Source organism: Aspergillus sydowii, assembly GCF_001890705.1.
Source record: "Aspergillus sydowii CBS 593.65 unplaced genomic scaffold ASPSYscaffold_18, whole genome shotgun sequence".
Classification (NCBI taxonomy): Eukaryota; Fungi; Ascomycota; class Eurotiomycetes; order Eurotiales; family Aspergillaceae; genus Aspergillus; species Aspergillus sydowii.
The window spans coordinates 585720-605071 of NW_024467876.1; the positions used below are offsets into that span (position 1 = coordinate 585720).

Sequence of the window (19352 nt, forward strand, 5' to 3'; positions counted from 1 at the left end):
TTGACACTATATAACATAATTAATTTACAGTCCGTGACCCTCTAATAGTTCGCCTACTTCCAGGACAAGTTTGTCGTCACCATACTGGCCAATTATCTGGATACCGGTTAAGGTTTTGCTCTCTCGATTTTCGGTGTCACGTTTCCCAGATACAGGAACAGATATAGCTGGAAGGCCAGCCAAACTAGCAGGCACTGTAAAAACATCATTGATGTAGACATCCAAAGGCGATCTTGTCGCCTTAGCACTCATAACGTCGGAAATGGTCGGTGGTGGAGATGGCACAGTTGGACATATGAGGACATCGACACCGGACTGTCGAGTCTGCTGCTCAATCTCCGATGTTCCTCGAGCTAGTGGGTGCTCTGCCCGGAATGCAAGGTCGAAATCGTGCCTAACAAGACGTCGAATGCGCTGTGCCTGGATGAAGTAGTTGTCGATAGCCTGGGCGCTCAAGCTAAATGCGCCCAGCATGATTCTTCTCTTGACTTCCGCTCCAAGTCCCTCACCTCTAGTATTCACGTATAAATAGTCTTCTGCTTTGTTGTAGCATTTCGGGTCATCAAATCGGGATCCGTACCTAACGCCGTCATATTTTGCTAGGTTTGAAGATGCCTCGGCCGGAGCAAGTATGTAGTACGCGGATAAGGCTAACTTGGTCATGGGCAGCGATACAGGTTGAATTATGTGTCCTTGCCGACGCAAATATCCAAGTGAGCGACACCAGGCTTGCCGCACTGAAGGGGTAAGTTCTGAGATGTTATACTCAAGCGGAACACCGATTCGGAGAGGAGTGGATTCGGAGCGGAAGGGATGGTGCGAATTTATGTTCGATGACATCCTGGACCTTGACGCTGGAGGAAGACTTGTCGGATCACGGGGGTCGTGCTTGTTCAGGGTGTCTATCAAAAACCGGTCAGCAATCCGCCATGCCGTGGCATAGGTACTGGGTCAGACAGAAACGCACTGAAGACATCACGAACCACTGATGTCCGTCTCGCCAAAATCCCAACTGTATCTAGAGAGTTCGCATATGCGACAACACCCCATCTAGATAATAGCCCGTAAGACGGCTTGAACCCTACAATTCCCGTATACGCAGCCGGAAGGCGGACAGATCCGCCTGTGTCCGTACCTATTGCTCTGTTTGATACGAATTAGACGAGTATCCTGATTGAATCAGAAAGCCAGTATTACATACGAATGACACTGATCCGTGGCAACAGCGAGCGCGCTGCCACCAGAACTCCCTCCTGCCGAGAGATGGTTTGAATTATGGCTGCGGTGTATATTTCTAACAGCTCCGAACCGGGAATGGACTGAATAAGATCCCATGCCAAATTCATCCATATTCGTCTTTCCGGTAATTATTGCACCGGCGTCTTCTAGTTGCTGAACCACCGTCGCGTTAAACGGGCTCGTGAATGTATCGAGGGCTTTCGAGGCACATGTCGTTGGGAAATCGCGAGTGCATATGTTATCTTTAACTGCAATGAATTGGCCGTCTAGTCTCGACTTCGGTTTTCCTGTGGTAATTATGGGTCTCTTAGTATTCAACCAGGGCAGATAATGAACAGGAATTCAGGCTAAGGCCATACCTTGCCGCCGCCGACTATCTGCCTCCTTCGCCTGATCATGCCATCGGCCTGCATGACAGCGCAGAGGGGTTACGAAGGAATTGAGAGCGATATGCGAGCTCTGGTTAGCAAGACATCTCTCAGCTTCAATCAGGAGGGACATTTAGGCCGCTAGAGAGTGTATCGCAAAGATTAGAGGACGGCAAGATCCGTTGCGGAGGTAGACTTTTGGCAGAGCCCAGATTCCGAAGGTGGCCCGTGCTTCAACTAAGACTAAACTTGTCAGAGCGCTGCTCTACAAGGACTTTGCTTCCTACATCAACATCTCGTCGAATTGCGTTGCGTTGTCTCCGGAATTTACAGTGTTGTATTTGAGGCGTGGATATCAGTGATAGACTTGTTCGTCTGTACGTTTGCTGACCTCTCGCTGCCCCAGGAAAAGATGCTATGCTGCGAGATCTATGGATCTATGCAGATATATATATACCGGTATATACATAAATAGTGGACAAACATTGTAGGCCCCAATAAGCCAATGCCGTTGACGACAGATGGTATAATATAAAAGGAAATCCCGATATCCATTATGTATTTAGAATAATGTCTAGACTAAATAGGCTATATGGACGGAGGTCAGCGGCAGCTCCCAAAACTCCGTCGGTCCGAGGACAAGAGAAACGACGTCATCCAGGTGGCTCGCTGCCCCCCAGCTCGCCGGCTTCCAATTTCCCAGGATTGATACAACAATCAGCTCCCAAGTCCGACAATAACCACTATGTTTTCACGCTGCGTCATACAATTCGCGGCAAGATCGTCGCTGATTCGGACGCCCTTTTTGCAAACTCGCATTTCAGCGCCGCCTTCTGTCATCGCGCATCGATGCCAGAATTCTATTACAAGCCCCCGGGTTGATGGTCGGCGATGCATTTCAGCCTACGGGTATACGCAAGCCAAAGCGCTCGTGTATTCTCGATACGGAGAGCCGAAAGATGTTTTACAGTGAGTGCCATTGATCTTTCTCAACCATTTCGATCCCAGGGCATAACAAAGTTCACTCGCAGGCTTCACAAGCATTCAATTTCCGCGCCCAATGGAACGCAAGTTAATCTCCGTCTTATCGCGGCTCCTTTGAACCCCGCCGATGTGAACCAAATTCAGGGCGTATACCCAAGCAAGCCTCCCTTCCTGACGACGCTCGGCACACTGGAGCCATCCGCCATTGGCGGAAACGAGGGCGCATTCGAGGTCATTGGAACTGGATCCGAGGTGAAGGGTCTTTCAAAGGGCGACTGGGTTATCATGAAGCGTACGGGACAAGGTACCTGGCGCACACATGCCCAGTTGGACGAGTCGCAATTAATCAAAATCGAGGACCAAACGGGCCTGAGTCCGTTGCAAGTCAGCACCGTGAGCGTAAACCCTGTTACCGCATACCGCATGATTAAGGACTTTTGCGACTGGGACTGGATGCGGGCTGGAGAGGAGTGGCTAGTACAAAATGGCGCAAACAGTGGCGTTGGGCGTGCTGCTATTCAGCTTGGAAGAGAATGGGGTATCAAAACACTCAATATTGTTCGCGAGAGGCAGACACCAGAAGAAACCGAGGCTTTGAAGCAGGAATTAAAAGACCTAGGGGCCACTGCAGTGGTCACTGAAGCCGAGCTGCTGTCTGGCGAATTCAGGAACATTGTCAAGGAGCTTACTCGACAAGGGAAGGAGCCCATCCGGCTGGCCTTGAACTGTGTCGGTGGTAAAAATGCTACAGCTCTGGCGAAAATCCTGGCGCCAGGCTCCCATATGGTTACATACGGGGCTATGTCGAAACAACCTGTTGCCTTGCCCTCTGGACTTTTGATATTCAAAAACCTGGTATTTGATGGTTTCTGGGTGAGTAAATGGGGAGATAGAAACCCACACCTCAAAGAGAACACGATCAAGGATATCCTGCAATTAACTAGAGCTGGGAAATTTAAGGATATCCCTGTGGAAGAAGCTAAATGGAGCTGGGACACCGAAGCCTCCGAGCTTGCAACGGCTGTGCAGGGAACTCTCAGTGGATACAGGGGTGGAAAGGGCCTGCTCAAATTTGAAGGCGACGACTAAAATCCAAATGTACAACACGAGAATTCTATTATCTAAAAGGGAATTGATGCAAGTAAATATGATTCTTCATGCTGTTATATAGTATGCAGTTAGTTTATCCATCCTTGTCAAACAATACTAGACAACGTATGGTGCAACATAAAAGCAACATATTCGTTAAAACAACGTACTTAATTTTGCAGCGCAACCCCAATTGGTCCTAACCCAGCTTATGATGAGGTCTGTTAATGTAATAGAGGGCATGTAGACATCGCTTTCATCAGGGACGTCAATGTCAAGTCCAGTGTACTTGACTGCCAAAGCCACATAAGGCTCTATGAAATCAATGTACACAAGGTCTACTATTTCCGCAATAGAAGAACCGGTGTTAAGGGATAGTGCGCCTATGCAATTCGGTACCTGGTAGAATGTGATCATCGAATGGATTGTATCATCGCCATCTGCACCGAGATCATCTGTGGTGGTGTATCCAGGCACTATTTCATACTGAGAAGAAGGGTTGCTAAACATAGGTTTCTGATTAGTCGGCATATCGAGAATTGACCTGTCAGGTCGCACTCGACTGACGGCGTCGTTGGGGTTGAGTGCACTTTGCTCTGGCGGCGCAAGGTTCCACGGTACAGGTCCAATGGCATCCCGAGATGTTGTAAAGATTTTGGGCTGCTTGTTCAAGACATCCAAAACCAATCTCGCTTTATCGTATGGGATGTTTTTCAAATAACGGAAGCCACTTGTAAATGGCGAAACTATATACGCCGAGTCTCGCGTGAATTGTCCCTTGAAAAGATCAAACCGAATGGCACCAGTATTAATAATAGTAAAGGTTGGCTTTCCCTTTCGAGATTCGTCACTCAGCATATCTGGAATTACCCTCTTCCGTAGCCATGCATAAATGCTGTCGTCCGCTGTATAGGGAGATCGCGACATCCACAAGTCTTCCGGAATGCAGCCGTATATTTCGTCTAACTCCAGAGAACTCCTAGACTGTTGGATAAGTCTAGACACGTTTCGACCCCGTTCCGTGGGAAAGGTATTTTCGTCAAGGCCGGTGTGGTAATGGAAAGAAAAGAGATTATTATCGATATATTTTCGCGCAAAGACAGGTTCTGCGAGGCTGGGAGTTGCTTGGTTGTATTTGGTAGATAGACCGTCAATTGACATGAACCCAATGGTTTCCATGAAACGACCACTGGCGAGGCCGTAGGCGTTCGAATCATAACGGACGCAGTCACGAATATGGTAATGGCCGCCAAAGAATTGAATAGGCGTGGCTGGGTGGCTTGCTCTGATTTCCTTGAATATGGTGTCGTATTCTTTTGACTTTACCGGGACGTGCCCAACGACCAAGAATAGATCCACTTCCTGGTCATGGACAGCTTCTTGGAACCAACCGGATTTTACGGTTTCCTCTACAGGCTGAACAACTGTGTTGTTATAGTTCATCGTGAAATCGAAAAGGAAACCGAATGCAACAATGCGAATTGCCTGGTTACTTGTGGTGAACTTCCTTGACCGAGAAGCCAGTGGAACGAGTTCGCCTGTTCTCGGATGGTAGATATCGATGTTGGATGCCAGATAATGCCCCTGAAAGTTAGGTACGGTGATCGAAAATTCGGCCTCTGACGTGTTTTTCTTGTACAATTCATGGTTTCCAGCCGACATCACATCTATATGCTGCTCTTTTAAAATCTCAGAAATGTAAATACCCTTGGGTTCCGAGGAGTCATAGAGACCACTTCCCTCGACTCTATCGCCAGTGTCGATCACTAATAGGTCTCGTCCATGAGCTTCGGCTATTTCACGCATGCGGATAGTGAACGAGACGTAGTCGCCCCAATCCGCTGAGTATGACGGTCTACGGCGCACTTATTAGTTTCAGGTACAGCAGGAGGAAGATGAATACCCATACTCCTGGAGATGACCAGCCAACCAGCCATGAGTATCAGTCGTATGAAGGAAGTTAAGCTGGCCCCATTTCAAATCACGCAATGGAGCAGCGATGGGATCTGGAGCGGAGGGTTGCATAGTTTGAACTGCGGAGAGCAATAAGAAGATAAAGAGAGACCTGAAGCCAGAAGCCATTTTTGTGCCACGCTACAATTGAATACACAACAGTGCTTGAGTCAGATCGTCGATATCAAATCCGTAAAGTTTACGCGAGTACTAGCCCAGGACATCTGAACTTATGGTGTTGGAACGGCGATCAACCATCGGCTTGATAGATGGGGACCTCAGTAGCTTGAGTCCCACGGTCCCGTCAATGGAACCTGGGTTCACGCCTTTCTTGGCTAGATTCAGTTCAATTTGCACGTGATGTGTATAGTCCATGGAATAAAAATATTCCGGTTGAAGCACTTGTCATTGGAGGCACGACTTGTAAGTTGGAAGTCATGGAGCAAGAAACTCTTAGTACCAGTACAACTACCATTGGAAGCGTACGAGCTGGGAAAGCCCGTAGACCCTAGTGGGAAGTCGGAGGAGGGTTTCTCCGTTATTAAAAGGCGTAAAGTAGACTTCCCCATCTACAGTAAGAAGTGGACACGGAAGAAGTCGCCGGTGAGCCCGGGCTTAGTCAGGGTCATCCCAACACTACTCCAAACAGCTCACCAAAAAATCGCATCCCGAACGAGAGCAGTAGCCCGGTTTCTTTTTTTGGCTGTCCCTCCTTTCTCTTTCCATCGCTTGGTAGTGGAGTCTTTATTTTGAATATCATTCTTAGTGATATTACTCCCATTCAACCTGGCCATGGCTTTTCCCCGACTCTTCCGACCAGCAGCTCGCCTGCTTTCTGCGCGCCTGTCCGCGGCGCCTGCCCGTCCTGCGTTCCCTCAGACTGCCTGCACACCCTCAATCCTACGCTTCCGCGGCTATGCCACAGAAAATGGAATCAAGGATGTGACCGTACGCGATGCTTTGAACGAGGCTCTTGCAGAGGAATTGGAGCGTAACCAAAAGACATTTATCTTGGGTGAGGAGGTTGCACAGTATAACGGAGCGTATGACTTCACTTTTCCGGCATTTATCAAACGAGGCTTGGATCGCACCCTAACCATCTACGTTGAACAGTTACAAAGTTACCAGAGGCCTTTTGGACCGCTTCGGCCCCAAGCGGGTTATTGATACGCCCATTACAGAGGCGGGCTTTTGCGGTCTTGCAGTCGGAGCTGCTCTAGCTGGATTGCACCCAATTGTAAGTCTGATGCAATGCCGCCATAAATTATGCGGATCAGGTCGGACTAAGAATTGCTCCCCTACTAGTGTGAATTCATGACCTTCAACTTCGCGATGCAGGCCATTGACCAGATTATCAACTCCGCCGCTAAAACTCACTACATGTCGGGTGGTATTCAGCCTTGCAACATTACCTTCCGTGGTCCTAACGGTTTTGCTGCCGGTGTCGCTGCACAGCACTCCCAGGACTACTCCGCTTGGTATGGCAGCATCCCTGGGTTGAAGGTTGTGGCTCCTTGGAGCGCTGAGGATGCCAAGGGATTGTTGAAGGCCGCTATCCGCGACCCTAACCCTGTCTGTGTCCTGGAGAATGAGTATGCATATCACCCGAATATTTTCCACAACGAAGCATATTGAAGCTAACTGTGTTCAGGCTTCTCTACGGCCAATCCTTCCCCATGTCCGAGGCCGCCCAGAAGGACGACTTTGTCCTTCCAATTGGTAAGGCGAAGATCGAGCGTCCGGGCAAGGACTTGACTATCGTTTCCCTCTCGCGCTGTGTCGGACAGTCTCTCTCTGCTGCTGCTGAGCTGAAGCAGAAGTACGGCGTTGAAGCTGAGGTGGTCAACCTTCGTTCCGTCAAGCCTCTGGATGTTGAGACGATCATCCAGTCTCTCAAGAAGACTGGTCGCCTAATGTGCGTTGAATCCGGTTTTCCCATGTTCGGTGTTAGCTCCGAAATTCTTGCTCTGTCCATGGAGTATGGTTTCGACTATCTGACAGCCCCCGCCCTCCGTGTCACTGGCGCTGAGGTGCCCACTCCTTACGCCGTCGGATTGGAGACAATGAGCTTCCCGCAGGAAGATACCATCGTTGGCCAGGCTGCTAAGCTACTGCGATTGTAAATTTTCCATTCGTGAAGTTTTAAACGGGATGGAGAAGTTTGCAGCGTAATGCATTGTTACGTTGCACCTTATCGTTGTTGCGGTTTTCTTTCCCAGCTTGAACAGGTTTATGATTTCTGTACTATTATCTTAAGCATTGTTTTTAGACCAAAATTCAGAGCATACTATTACAGCTAAAACTGGGCGAATTCTTCATGAACCACAGTCGTATAACCATTAGCTGCTAAGGTAGAGATAATCGATAGAGGTTGATACACCCAATTTAATGCTGTACTGCCGACCTAGACCATACTTTCAACTTATAAATTAATCCGATAAATAAAGTGTTTATTTGACCGCTTATCAGGCGTTCGAGGCCCGAACCCGAGCATGGTCGATTCCAATACATCCAGGAAAACAATCAGTTGGTCTCCGGGGGTTATAGTATCCGCCACCCACAGTATCGGTCATATACTCTTCATCCGTGTCACTCTCCCCTTGTTCTTGTAAGATACTAGGCAACTTCCCAGATTTGAAATGGGTGGCATCACTTGCTCCCTTCGTGACCAATGTATTATCCCTTTCGTCATCATCATCATCATCGTCATCCCCTAGCACATTCTTTTTCGTAGGCGCACCAGGAGCAACAGGGCCTTTGACAGTAGTAAAGGAGCTCTTGAAACCTCCTTTCTTGAAACCACCACCGCCTCCACTACTTCCTGTGCTTGAAGCAGGGCCTGTTTTCCCGGTGTCAAGGACTCTCAGACCCGCTTCCGCGTCGGCCTTTTTCTCCGCTCGCCTGGCCTTTTCTGCTGCATTCGGGTCCCGAGAGAGTTGCTTCAAATCTTGAAGGCGTTTGCGATGCTGGTGGTCGTAAGACCCTATATGTGCTTCATACTCAGGGTGGCGAGAATATGACTTATTGCAAAGGGTACAAGTGAAAGAGCTTAGAGCCGAACGCGCCGAGTCGGTCTATGAAATGGCTGGTCATTAGCAAGCGAGCACATGGTATTTGATAGATGGAGCCATTATGGTTTGATTTACCTTAGGAGCCGGGTTTGTAAAGCCTCGCTGTGTAATCAAAATGTCAGGAACGACAACTCAGTACGAAATAGGAGGTGGGTATATTTACCGGCCCCATTTCGGACTGCCAACATGCACGACGTGGTAAGTAGGGTTGGCCGATAAGACGTTAGGATTTTGGCGCATTAAGGTTGAGCGTTTGCATTCCCGAACCCGTTAATGCTATGGATTATCGGACGCGGGCTGAACAACGGGACCCAAAGAGTGGTCTGACCGCCTGAGCTCAGAGTTCACAATCACTGACAGTCAAACAATATATATCGTCGCCGCGAAATAAATAAGGTGTCGAAGCTAGCGTATGTGAAAATTACTTATGATGAAATATGCGGCGCTCAAGGGGTTGGCTCAACATCATGGGAAGAGCCAATTACGTCGAAGTGAAAATAATGACGGACCGATACCTCAACCCTTTCTTTCTGGATGGAAAACCGTTTGGGAATTGGTACGTACCGACTCCACAAGGCAAAAGCTGCAATTTAATGGGTACTGATATTCGATAGTCCATACCCCTCTTAAGCCCCTGAACGATTGCGATGACATATTCCATATATCTTTACCTCCGGTATCGCGGCATCTACAACTTATAGCGCCGAAATGGAATCATCCAGGAGAATGAGCTTACCGATACAAGGAGACATCGACACGAGATCAATTTTGTCTATGCAGGAACTGGATCCTTCTCCGGTGGACGAGAGCTTTCCTGATAACACATCATCCGGAGTTTTTATACCTAAGCATGAACCTCCTTTTGCGCCACAAAAATTCAGATGGTCACCACTCGGCCTTCGGGGCCAGAGTTGGGATTCCTGGTGTAAGTTTCCAAGAAGTTGGTTGGATTTGCCCTCACAAGCTGACTGGTGAATGGTTACAAGTGTCTGCACTCCAAAAATACTCGACATACCCGCCTACTTTATTCGCCGCGCTACATTTTGCCAACACTTCGCTCATACCTCTAGCGACTCAGTCGCTTCCCGAAAGCGATAATTATCTCCTCCTTACACGGCCAATCTACCAGTCCCCGTCATTCGAGCATATAATTCTGACCATTCCTATTCTAACCCATATCGCATCGGGAATCGCTCTCCGTAACATACGTTCCTCACGTCGCGCGCGGCTTTATGGCGCTGAGACGAGAAATCAGCGATACGCGCTCAGTTTCTGGCCTCGGATGAGTTTGCAAGCGCGTCTAGGATATGCATTTGCCCCACTGCTCGCTACCCATGTTCTCGTCAATCGCGTCATGCCAATCATGGTCGATGGAGGAAGTTCAAGCATTGGCTTAAGTTTTGTCGCACATGGAATTGCAAGAAGCCGAATTTTCTGGGTAACGTACTATCATATTTTTGTTGTTGTGGGAGTATACCACATCCTTGGCGGTTTGGCGTCTTGGATGGGCTGGAGAATTACTACTGCTCGGAAAGCTCGAATTAGCAAGAAGGGCTCATTAGGGGTTCACCTGGGAGAGGTAGAAAGTGAGCAGCATTTGAAAAGGTGGAGGAGAATGTGGTGGAATTTTAACAAAGTTGCTGCAACGGGTGCATGTATCTGGCTCGCCGGCGCTCTTTGGGTTGTTGGGAATGGCGGAGAGGCTTCTGGCTGGGAGTCCAAGGGCTGGAATGAGATATATAGCCGAATACCTGTTATTGGAAGTTGGTTATAAGCATGCTAGTGATTTTGACCGCATATCACCAAGCGCTGTAGTCCGGAGTATAGCAATGACAATAATAGTAGCCCTAGTAGTCCGACAAAAAAGTTCTAGCTTGTACTTCAGCCTAGCATCTTAACAAGTGTCCATTTGAATGTGTCGCATCTAGTAAAGTTTGCTTCTGAACAGAAATTCTGGTTTACTGGTGTTATCTGTACTGATGCTTTACCTCGATGCTGGTTAAGGTGTGTCTTGGCAGGCCCGTGCGCATTTTGCCCGAGAACTTTTTTTTTCTTGTTCACCAGAGGCAAAAAATTTCCAGAATAATCGGCAGCGATAGCGTTCGGTAATACCTCTGGGTTTCAGTGCTGTACTAACATACTTGGGCTTTATGAACCAAATTTGGAAAACATATTGCACTCTGTCCGCATCCTCGAGTTTTAATCGACGAGTCTACGTCGAATTACTGAACCTCAATAGCGCTTGCTCCCGATTTTACTTAAATTGTCCCGTGTCGCGCTTTTCACACTCCATGACTTCAATTTCGGAGGCTTTCCCGGGCCGCGATTCGGCCGGTCAGTTAGTGCATCATGACGGCAAAGAGTACCGAGTCATTAGAGAAGGACGAGCTTACATCTTGAAGCCACCTGCAGAAACCGCAGCCACGCAAGCAACAAGAAGGGATCTTAAGCCCGAAGATGAGTCGCAGACTGTTTTTTACAATCCTATTCAGCAGTTCAACCGCGATTTGACGGTTCTCGCACTCCGCGTTTACGGTGAACATGTAATGGCACTGAATCAGGTGAGAAATGAAAAGCGAAAACGTAAGGCTCAAGGGAGTACGGTTGGGAAGAATAAGAGAAGGAAGCGGGGTGATGAGGAGGGTACAGAGGCTAAAGAGCAGGGCAGCAAACAGGATAACGAAGCTCAGGAGCCTGAAGAGGAAAGCAAACAAATGACGGACGCTCATCTTAAAACCGGTTCTTCTCCCCCATTCACTATCTTGGACGCATTATCTGCATCCGGTCTACGCGCTTTGAGATATGCCACTGAGATCCCCTGCGTTACCCGCGTCGTTGCGAATGATTTATCGAGCTCCGCAATTCAGTCGATGAAATTGAACATTGAATACAACAGACTCGACAAGCTCATTCAACCTAACAATGGCGATGCTCGTATCTATATGTATAGTCGTCTTAAACCAGCATCTAATCCGCATAAGAAAGACGACGCTGGCAAATTCAATGTCATTGATTTGGATCCCTACGGCAGCGCAGCCCCATTCATAGATGCAGCTGTGCAGAGTGTCAAGGACGAGGGTCTCCTTTGCATTACCTGTACTGATGCAGGGGTGTGGGCATCGAATGGGTATCCTGAAAAGTCCTTCTCCTTATATGGTGGCGTCCCAATGAAAGGAACCCATTCCCACGAAGGTGGATTACGCCTAATCCTGAACAGTGTTGCAACATCTGCTGGAAAATACGGCCTCGCAATTGAACCTCTCCTTTCACTATCGATTGATTTTTATGCTCGCTTATTTGTCCGTATCCATCGGTCACCCGCGGAGGCTAAGTTCACGTCCGGAAACACGATGCTTGTTTACAACTGTGACTCGGGCTGTGGAGCGTGGACCACCCAACCTTTGACGCAAACCAGGCAGAAGCTTGATAAGAAGGGTAATCCGTTTTATCATTTCGGATTTGCACAAGCGCCATCCGCAAACCAGAAGTGTGAGCATTGCGGAATGAAGACACATCTGTCTGGACCAATGTGGGGTGGTCCTCTTCACAACCCGCACTTTATCCAAAAGATTTTAGGCCTCCTTCCCCGAGTTGACAAGGATGTATACCAGACCATAGACAGAGTTGAAGGCATGTTGACCACAGCACTCGAAGAAGATCTGAGCCTGGAATCAGTCCAGGAAGATGATAGAAGCCAGTCTCTATCCGGCTCGAGTGACAAAAACACCCAAACCCAAACCGGAGAAGCTGTACACATTATTCCCCGGGCAGATCCCGCCTTACGTGATGCCCATCCTTTCTATTTCAGCCTCTCTAGCATCTCGAAAGTCCTACACACAACCACTGTTCCGTACGATGCGTTCCGCGGTGCTATTCGGCACTTGGGTTACTGCTGCACACGCAGTCACACCAAACCAAACACGGTCCGTACCGACGCTCCATGGACCGTTATCTGGGAGATAATGCGCGAATGGGTGAGACAAAAACAGCCAGTTAAAGAGGGATCCATAAGACCCGGGACTGCAGCTGCCGGGATTATGGCCAAAAGCAGGGAGAGGGCTAAGGATGATTCGCAATTAACTTTACTGAAGAACGAACTGATTTCTGCAGCCGAGGCTGGCAAGGATACATCCGATCTCATCACCAGAGTGGAAGCTACATTGTATCGTTCAGGTTCTCGAACCTTGCTAAACAAGGACCGAAACTCACCCGGCCCTACCTTGAATATCACGGGCGAAAATCCACAGCACAATAACGGCTCTCAGGAAACCCGAACTTGCCGCAGCTCACCATTTCGTCAGACTTGCTCGGAACTTGAAGTAGTTTTTGATGAAACGCTCGGCCGGCAAACGGGACACCGCAAACGACTCGTTAGGTATCAGATGAATCCGAGAGCAAACTGGGGGCCTCTAAGCCGAGCATCGGGAGGTTCATGAGCTCTTTTGGATAGGGTTATGATAGACAAACAATGTCCATTAGCTTTCGAACATCATATTTCGAACTTGAATCTTGACAAATTCGTGGACATCTAGGAGACACCGTGAACACATACGGCGCATCCCAAGCAGGGTGTGATGTGGTTGTACAAGTCTTAACAGCTACGCACATTTCAAAGACTACTAGCAGATGTATGATATTTGAGAGAGTGGGTGTTGGAACTAGAATCGAAATGCTGTATTAAGTACTAGAGATAGAATCTAATCTACATATGCTGCATACGAGGTCGAAAGCTTCGATCGTACGGTTCGTTCGTCAAATACATTAAAACTGCGACATAGCAACCGCAACCGCCTGAGTATCACTGTGGCTGATGCTGACACTGATTTGCTTGACACCAGCTCGTTTGGCAATTTCAGCCGCCTCACCATGAAGCTAATGTATATGTTAGTTTGTTATTCGCATGGCCATGTAAAATTAATTCTCTTACCTTTACAGAAGGCACCCCGTTAGAGTTAGTCTCGATCTCTATATTTTTCATCTCAGCTCCAGGGCCTTTACTAGGGACACCCAGAGACTTGAAGACGGCTTCTTTTGCGCTCCACCTTCCCGCGAAGGACGACTGCGGGGAAGGTGCATTCTGGCAATATTGTTGCTCGCCGACTGTGAAATTCCGTTCGATGAAAGTCTCGTTTGTAATGTTGATGCTTTCGATTGCTTCAACATCAACACCGACTTTGGAATTTTCGGTAGCGTGAGCCTTCGCCAGAGATTCAATCAGAGCCTTAGTATTTTCATCTCCTTTGTCGGTCGCAACCGGCGGTTTCGCGGGATATTTCAGTTCAGAAGTCTTCTTGTCCGCTGCCACCCGATAGTCGGGGTTGAGGAACACCTTACTCTGAAGCTCATCTTCGTAAGGCGCTTTGTTCTTGGCAACAAAAATACTATTGTTAACCAAGCCATCGTGGAAAAATCGGTATGCTTTCTTTTGTCTGGTCTCAACCTTGGCCTTGTATGCTTCGAATTGTGCGCGGTCGAGGGTGGCATACAGAAACTTGGGATGGATACCAATGACTTGAGCACCCTTTTGGCCGAACCCAAACGAAGTAACAGAGAAAGCATTGATGCCATCTGTCTGGATACTACGACTGGGGTAAACAATGTAGTCAAATTTCTCCATCACCTTGTCGACATTATCAGCATTCCGATTGCCCGGAACAAGACCAGTATCCAGGACCTGCAGACATCCATTGAACATCCAAGCACCTGCAGCACCTTTCGGGTGTCCGGTGAGATATTTCTGGAAAATTCCGAGAAGGGCGTTGCCCTTCTTTCGACCTAGATGCTTCATTTGCTGGCAAATAACATCAGATTCATTCTTGTCGTTCGCAACAGTAGAAGTGCCATGGAAAGACGCAACACCGATATCATCCACGGTAAGACCCCATGTAGCAAGGGCGCCACGCAGAGGAGCAATGCACGAGTCTTGTTTCCAAAAGTTGTTCCCAAGGCTGAATTGCGCATCCTTCTCTTGTCGAATAGTCTCGCGATGAATATGCTGCGCCCGCTCTTGCATATACTCAGTTGCGTCAAACGTCTCTGGGCTCTGCGCCTTCATTGCCTCGGCCTCCTCTTGTAAGTACAACAACTCGGATTCTTGCCATTCTTTAATCTGCTTCCTACGCAGGTCGAGCTGCCTGCGGCGGTACTTGATGTCGAGCAATGGTGATGGGAATCTACCAGGGTTTTCACGCGCCGTCGTGAGAACACCTTGGCCAGGGGCGGGCACAGAGCGGCCAATCTTGTCCGTGGCAGTCGTAGTGAGGGCAATAATTCCGTAAATAGGTACACCCATGTCAAGAGCTAGTTGAGCACTCATAATAAGCTGCATACCGCAACCTTGAGATTCCATAAAGCCTGCACGCGTGGTAGTTGTCGGTCTTGACATCTCTTGAGGCGTGCGACCATGCGCAAACTCATCTTCAGCATTACTTGTGGCCTTCATATTCGCGAATTCATAAGAACCCTCTTCCTGGAAATCGTCGAAGCCACCAACAAAGCAAACTCGAGCCTTGCCCTCCACAATGGTTTCGTAACCGATGTCAACAGACTCAACCGCTGTAGCACAAGCACCGACGGGGGTCTTGATAGGTCCTGTAGACGACAGAAGCAACATATTCACCCAAGCACTCATCGTGTTGATAAATGATTCCTGCAAAATATCCTTTTGGAGAGGCTTATCCAGATACCGATCCTTGTACATGCCTCGCAAGGCATGCGTACCTCCAATGCCAGATCCAATGCAGTTACCAACTTCAGACAGGTGGACATACTTGTAAAATTCGTAGGGATCCGTAACACCAGCAGAAAGCATGGTTTCCGCAGTACAAACAAGAACAAAGAGGGTAACTGGGTCAACTTGCTCAATAATGTCGTCTGGGATGCCGTATCTCTTCGCATCCCATCCGGTAGGAATTTGACCGGCAACCAAGCGGTCAAACTGAAGTGCCTTCGGGATAAGAAGAGTGGCGCCCTTCTTCAGACGGACGGTAAACTCTCCTGACTCTGGGACTTCAAATATCTCCACCTTGTCGCCATGCTCCCTTTTGAATTCTTCCGCGGTTTCTTTTGAGGCTTCGAAAGGCTCCAAATTCTCTTCAATGACGATCTCTTGAAGCAACTGCTTCTTCTTGGGGTCATATCCCTTGAAAAGCTCCGGCTCAATGAGTCGGATACCGGAGTGCTCGAGGATGTATTTCTCGTATTTTGCCTTGACATCCTTGTCGTCCACTGGCTCACCAGATTTCGCGTCAACCCAACCAGAGTAAGCCTTGCCCTTTATGGGCCCATTATGATGCTTGATAAGACCCATGATCCAGGCCATTTCAACACAACCTTCCAGGGAAAATTTGCCACGGGCCTCCATCTCCCAACGTGTTCGGGAGTTACCCCACGGTCCAACTTCAGAAAAACCGGTAACAACAACAACCTTGTCCAAATTGACCATGCCCTTGAGAGTCTCGTTGTGGGGTTTAATATCTTCTTCCCAGGTCGGCAAGTTGGGAAACTGGAATTTAATGTTTGCTCGGGGTTCCGCAATGACTTTCTTATAAAGGACTTCACTGTCCTCGCCATTTACAATCTTGTTCTCAATAGCAGTCTCCTTGATAACTGCCCTGCGGATGTCGCTCGTTTCCATTATCTCTGTGCGAAGCCTGGTCATGAGGTCTTTGAGATCAGGGATGAATTGAAGACCCCCGTTGAGGTCTGCGAAAACAGGGTCAAGTTGGCAAAGATTCACGATTGCAGGTGACATGAGACCGAGCAGATTAAATGCCATTTCCTGCTGCGAAAAAGTACGAACACCGAGTTTTTCAACTCCATCAGCGACCATGTTGTTGCCACTCATCAAACCCGTACCACGAGTCCAACCAATAACCGCACCGCAGATAGTGAGGTAGTTACCCCAGTTTTCAGAGTACCACCGATTAAAGAGCGTTTCCAGAGCCAGTTTCGATTCGGAATATAAACCGTCGTTTCCAAAAGTGCCATGGTTAGGGGACAGCGGGAGAATAACCTGAGCTGGACGTGTTTCGAAGCCATTGGTTTGTTTTTGCACCTTGACACTACCCAAAAGTCGGAGGAGATTGGTCAACATGATGCGATGGGCGAGCTCCGACTTGGAGTCGATGGAATCGATTTCCCGCCCGTTTTCCGGAATTGCCGCAAACGGAACGATGAAGTCCAAATCCCAGCCGAGTCCCTTCTTCGTATCATAGATGTAATCGACCAAGGCTTCCACGTCCTGCTTGCTGCCTTGATTGAAAGGCACCACAACGAGTTGCGACCCGCGCGCACCATATCGGGCGTACATAGCCTGATAGTATTCCGTCACCTCACGGGAAAACCGGCTTGTTGTGACGATAACTTTAGCACCACCACTGATCAAACCCTGGAGAACCTCCGCACCAATAGAGCCAGCACCAGCACCAGTCATCAAAACGTTTTTGCCCTGAAAAGTGAGACCTGTCCGTGCAGCAGACTCTAGAACGTCCAAATAAACGCCAGTCAGTTTCTTGCTATAATCCCAGCCGTGCTCGTTTTTCTTTTTGAGATGTAAAAATGGTATTGTTTCAACTTTCCCGGAACGAGGGCTTCCGTTGCGCGCGCCACCGTTTCGACCTGGCTTTTTGGCAGTGCCATTTTCCTGGGGCATGATCTGGTTTTCATTCATACTAAGAGCCCGAACGACCTCTTTATAAAGCGCGTTGAACTGCAGTTGAGAAGATTTCGACAGGCGGTGTTGTTTCCGGATCAATTTATAAACGCTTCTCAGATCATTCTGAACTTTAGCCCGATTACTATATTCCGAGATGGGGCCGCCTTCGGCCATTTGCTTCACATAATGCTCCAATTTGCGAGCACTAGCACGAGGCACTTCTTGATACTCAATGTTTCCACGCGCATCGATCGTCGTCTGAGGACCAGTTGGAATGGCAACATCTTTGTAAACGGGAGAAACACCAAGCACTTCCTTGCAGTTCTCAATAAGCTGTTCACCGAGCTCTTTCGCAAGCTGGTAGGTTTCGCCGCGTTCAGTTGGGCAATTATCGATATGGTATTGCATAAATTCGAGGAGAAGGGGATTAGAGCGGTTCATAATGCGAATACATTGGCTCACGATTTCGCGGTCGACCGCCCTGAGTCGGCCGAAAATAATATCATAGTACATGCTTAATGCATCTTGGCGAGCCCAGTTCCAGGAAGAGTCGTAAACGCGAGCTTTAAGATAATTGAAAGATGGTTCAATCCCTGAGGCATAGAAATCACCGTGCTCTGTTTGCCAAAGGTCAAGCTGTGCCTGGAGGGTTTTCTGGGTTTCCTGTGATGTGACAAAAGCTCTCTGGCCAGCTCGAAGATCCATCTTCAAGTACCGCGCAATTACCTCGAGTTGCTGCTTGAATAGAGCACGCTGGTCTTTTGTCAAGGCATCAATGGCCGCAGGGTCCATAAGCATTCCTCCAGTGCTTGCTCCACTGTCACCAGAAGCCGTTGGAGCAGAAAGACTGATACCTGCATGGGTAGCGTATTTATTCGCGACGTCATCAAGAAACGCTTTGGCATCTGTTTCAGAGCCAATGCGGGAAGCGGGTTCCATAGTGAGCGCGAGGAGCAGTACTCCATCTTGTCGGCCAGGCCCCAAACCCCACCTCGTCTCCAAATACTTGCGAACGGCCGTGATGTTGAAACCACCAGGCATTTTAGATGACACCAGGCGCGCAATCAGCGAGGAAGATTGTTTGCCCAATTGCCCGTTAAATGTGGCTTGCATAGAGGCACCTAATTCATCTAGAGGAGTATCTTCCGGCTTCTCGGGCGTGGAACCAAACTCCTTGCCCAGATCTCCTAAAATTTCGTTCTGCAGTGTAGATTTTCCTGTCCGGCATTCGTTAGTTAATCTGTCTTAGAAGTCTGTTCAATCCTAATCACGTACCTCCAACGAGATCTTTGATGGCCTTGTTCAATGGCACATCTGATAGTGCCTTTTTCAGCTTCTGGGCTACCAGTGTTCTTACGACGTCCAAGGCTGTCACGGGAGAATCTTCAACCGGCGCTGCAGGTCCGGCACTGGGTGCTGAAGCAACAGGCGCAGGTGCTGCGGCCGCGGGAGCAGCAGATGGTTCCGGAGTGGCCGCAGCATCGGGGGTAGTCTCGGGCTCTTCCTCCACAGGGTCAACGTCATAATAGATTTCTTTAGCATCTTTACTGTAGCAAAGTATTTGGCGCTGCACAGATGTAGCGGCATCGTATGCTTCATATTTCGAGGCCAGCGTTCTTCTCGCCATCCCACCCAAGGTGTCTGCTGGACCTATTTCCACAATGCGTTCTGTTCGCTTCTCTGCAAGCACAACGTCTTGTGTCTCAATCCATCTTACTGGAGACGCAAACTGGTAAGCCAGAAGCTCCACCAGCAAGGTGTGAGATAACTCTTGTTCGATTTCGGGACGCATTTCGAGGTAGGATCAAAGGTCTATTTCGGGGTAGTCGAGACCGTTTATTAGGAAGCCGGCGAAAAAAAGCTTGGTTTTAAATCATCAGCATAAGATCCAATCCAAGTCGATGCAACGCATCGCAAGAGTGGCGCAAAGCCATGCGCTTGAAGTAGAGCATGCAACACACCTGAAAATCTTCCCTGAGAAGCAGAAATCTC

The 19352-nt window shown here is 48.6% G+C and overlaps 8 protein-coding genes across 8 annotated transcripts; 4 read left to right on the top strand and 4 right to left on the bottom strand.

Moving 5' to 3' along the window:
- Positions 1-24: 24 nt before the first annotated feature.
- Positions 25-1740, bottom strand: ASPSYDRAFT_95353 (glutamyl-tRNA(Gln) amidotransferase subunit HER2; the record flags this gene model as incomplete). Its single annotated transcript, XM_040853111.1, has 4 exons — positions 25-902; positions 968-1143; positions 1202-1526; positions 1599-1740. The coding sequence occupies 4 exons, from the start codon at positions 1738-1740 to the stop codon at positions 25-27; spliced, it is 1521 nt and encodes a 506-aa protein (XP_040696797.1).
- A 612-nt stretch (positions 1741-2352) lies between these two features.
- Positions 2353-3680, top strand: ASPSYDRAFT_95354 (enoyl-[acyl-carrier-protein] reductase; the record flags this gene model as incomplete). The annotated part of the gene is made up of 2 exons (XM_040853112.1): positions 2353-2576; positions 2639-3680. 2 exons carry the CDS (start codon positions 2353-2355, stop codon positions 3678-3680), a joined length of 1266 nt encoding a protein of 421 aa, XP_040696798.1.
- A 156-nt stretch (positions 3681-3836) lies between these two features.
- On the bottom strand, positions 3837-5762 carry ASPSYDRAFT_163944 (metallophosphoesterase family protein; the record flags this gene model as incomplete). The annotated part of the gene is made up of 2 exons (XM_040843211.1): positions 3837-5535; positions 5590-5762. 2 exons carry the CDS (start codon positions 5760-5762, stop codon positions 3837-3839), a joined length of 1872 nt encoding a protein of 623 aa, XP_040696799.1.
- Positions 5763-6425: 663 nt separating this feature from the next.
- ASPSYDRAFT_163843 (pyruvate dehydrogenase (acetyl-transferring) subunit E1 beta) lies at positions 6426-7756 on the top strand (the record flags this gene model as incomplete). Its single annotated transcript, XM_040843201.1, has 4 exons — positions 6426-6676; positions 6747-6870; positions 6939-7225; positions 7285-7756. The coding sequence occupies 4 exons, from the start codon at positions 6426-6428 to the stop codon at positions 7754-7756; spliced, it is 1134 nt and encodes a 377-aa protein (XP_040696800.1).
- Positions 7757-8037: 281 nt separating this feature from the next.
- On the bottom strand, positions 8038-9115 carry ASPSYDRAFT_51659 (putative C2H2 finger domain protein). Its single transcript, XM_040848335.1, has 3 exons — positions 8868-9115; positions 8780-8806; positions 8038-8707 (listed from the first exon to the last, which is right to left on the bottom strand). Exons 1-3 carry the CDS (start codon positions 8874-8876, stop codon positions 8099-8101), a joined length of 645 nt encoding a protein of 214 aa, XP_040696801.1. The 5' UTR covers positions 8877-9115; the 3' UTR covers positions 8038-8098.
- Positions 9116-9412: 297 nt separating this feature from the next.
- On the top strand, positions 9413-10478 carry ASPSYDRAFT_163566 (MCP1 family protein; the record flags this gene model as incomplete). The annotated part of the gene is made up of 2 exons (XM_040843181.1): positions 9413-9629; positions 9691-10478. 2 exons carry the CDS (start codon positions 9413-9415, stop codon positions 10476-10478), a joined length of 1005 nt encoding a protein of 334 aa, XP_040696802.1.
- Positions 10479-10770: 292 nt separating this feature from the next.
- Positions 10771-13578, top strand: ASPSYDRAFT_51661 (tRNA (guanine26-N2)-dimethyltransferase). The gene has a single exon (XM_040848336.1). The coding sequence runs from the start codon at positions 10996-10998 to the stop codon at positions 13138-13140; it is 2145 nt and encodes a 714-aa protein (XP_040696803.1). The 5' UTR covers positions 10771-10995; the 3' UTR covers positions 13141-13578.
- On the bottom strand, positions 13353-19239 carry ASPSYDRAFT_564317 (trifunctional fatty acid synthase subunit FAS2). The gene is made up of 2 exons (XM_040849209.1): positions 18636-19239; positions 13353-18577 (listed from the first exon to the last, which is right to left on the bottom strand). Exons 1-2 carry the CDS (start codon positions 19150-19152, stop codon positions 13566-13568), a joined length of 5529 nt encoding a protein of 1842 aa, XP_040696804.1. The 5' UTR covers positions 19153-19239; the 3' UTR covers positions 13353-13565.
- Between the last annotated feature and the right edge of the window lie 113 nt (positions 19240-19352).

Excerpts from the sequence above, each read along its gene's own strand:
- ASPSYDRAFT_51659 (XM_040848335.1), bottom strand. Across the intron at positions 8,708-8,779 it reads TTACAAACCCGGCTCCTAAG|ACCGACTCGGCGCGTTCGGC; the intron begins GTAAATCAAACC and ends GCCATTTCATAG.
- ASPSYDRAFT_51661 (XM_040848336.1), top strand. The coding sequence starts at position 10,996 with ATGACTTCAATTTCGGAGGCTTTCCCGGGCCGCGATTCGGCCGGTCAG.
- ASPSYDRAFT_564317 (XM_040849209.1), bottom strand. The coding sequence starts at position 19,152 with ATGCGTCCCGAAATCGAACAAGAGTTATCTCACACCTTGCTGGTGGAG. Across the intron at positions 18,578-18,635 it reads CATCAAAGATCTCGTTGGAG|GAAAATCTACACTGCAGAAC; the intron begins GTACGTGATTAG and ends AATGCCGGACAG.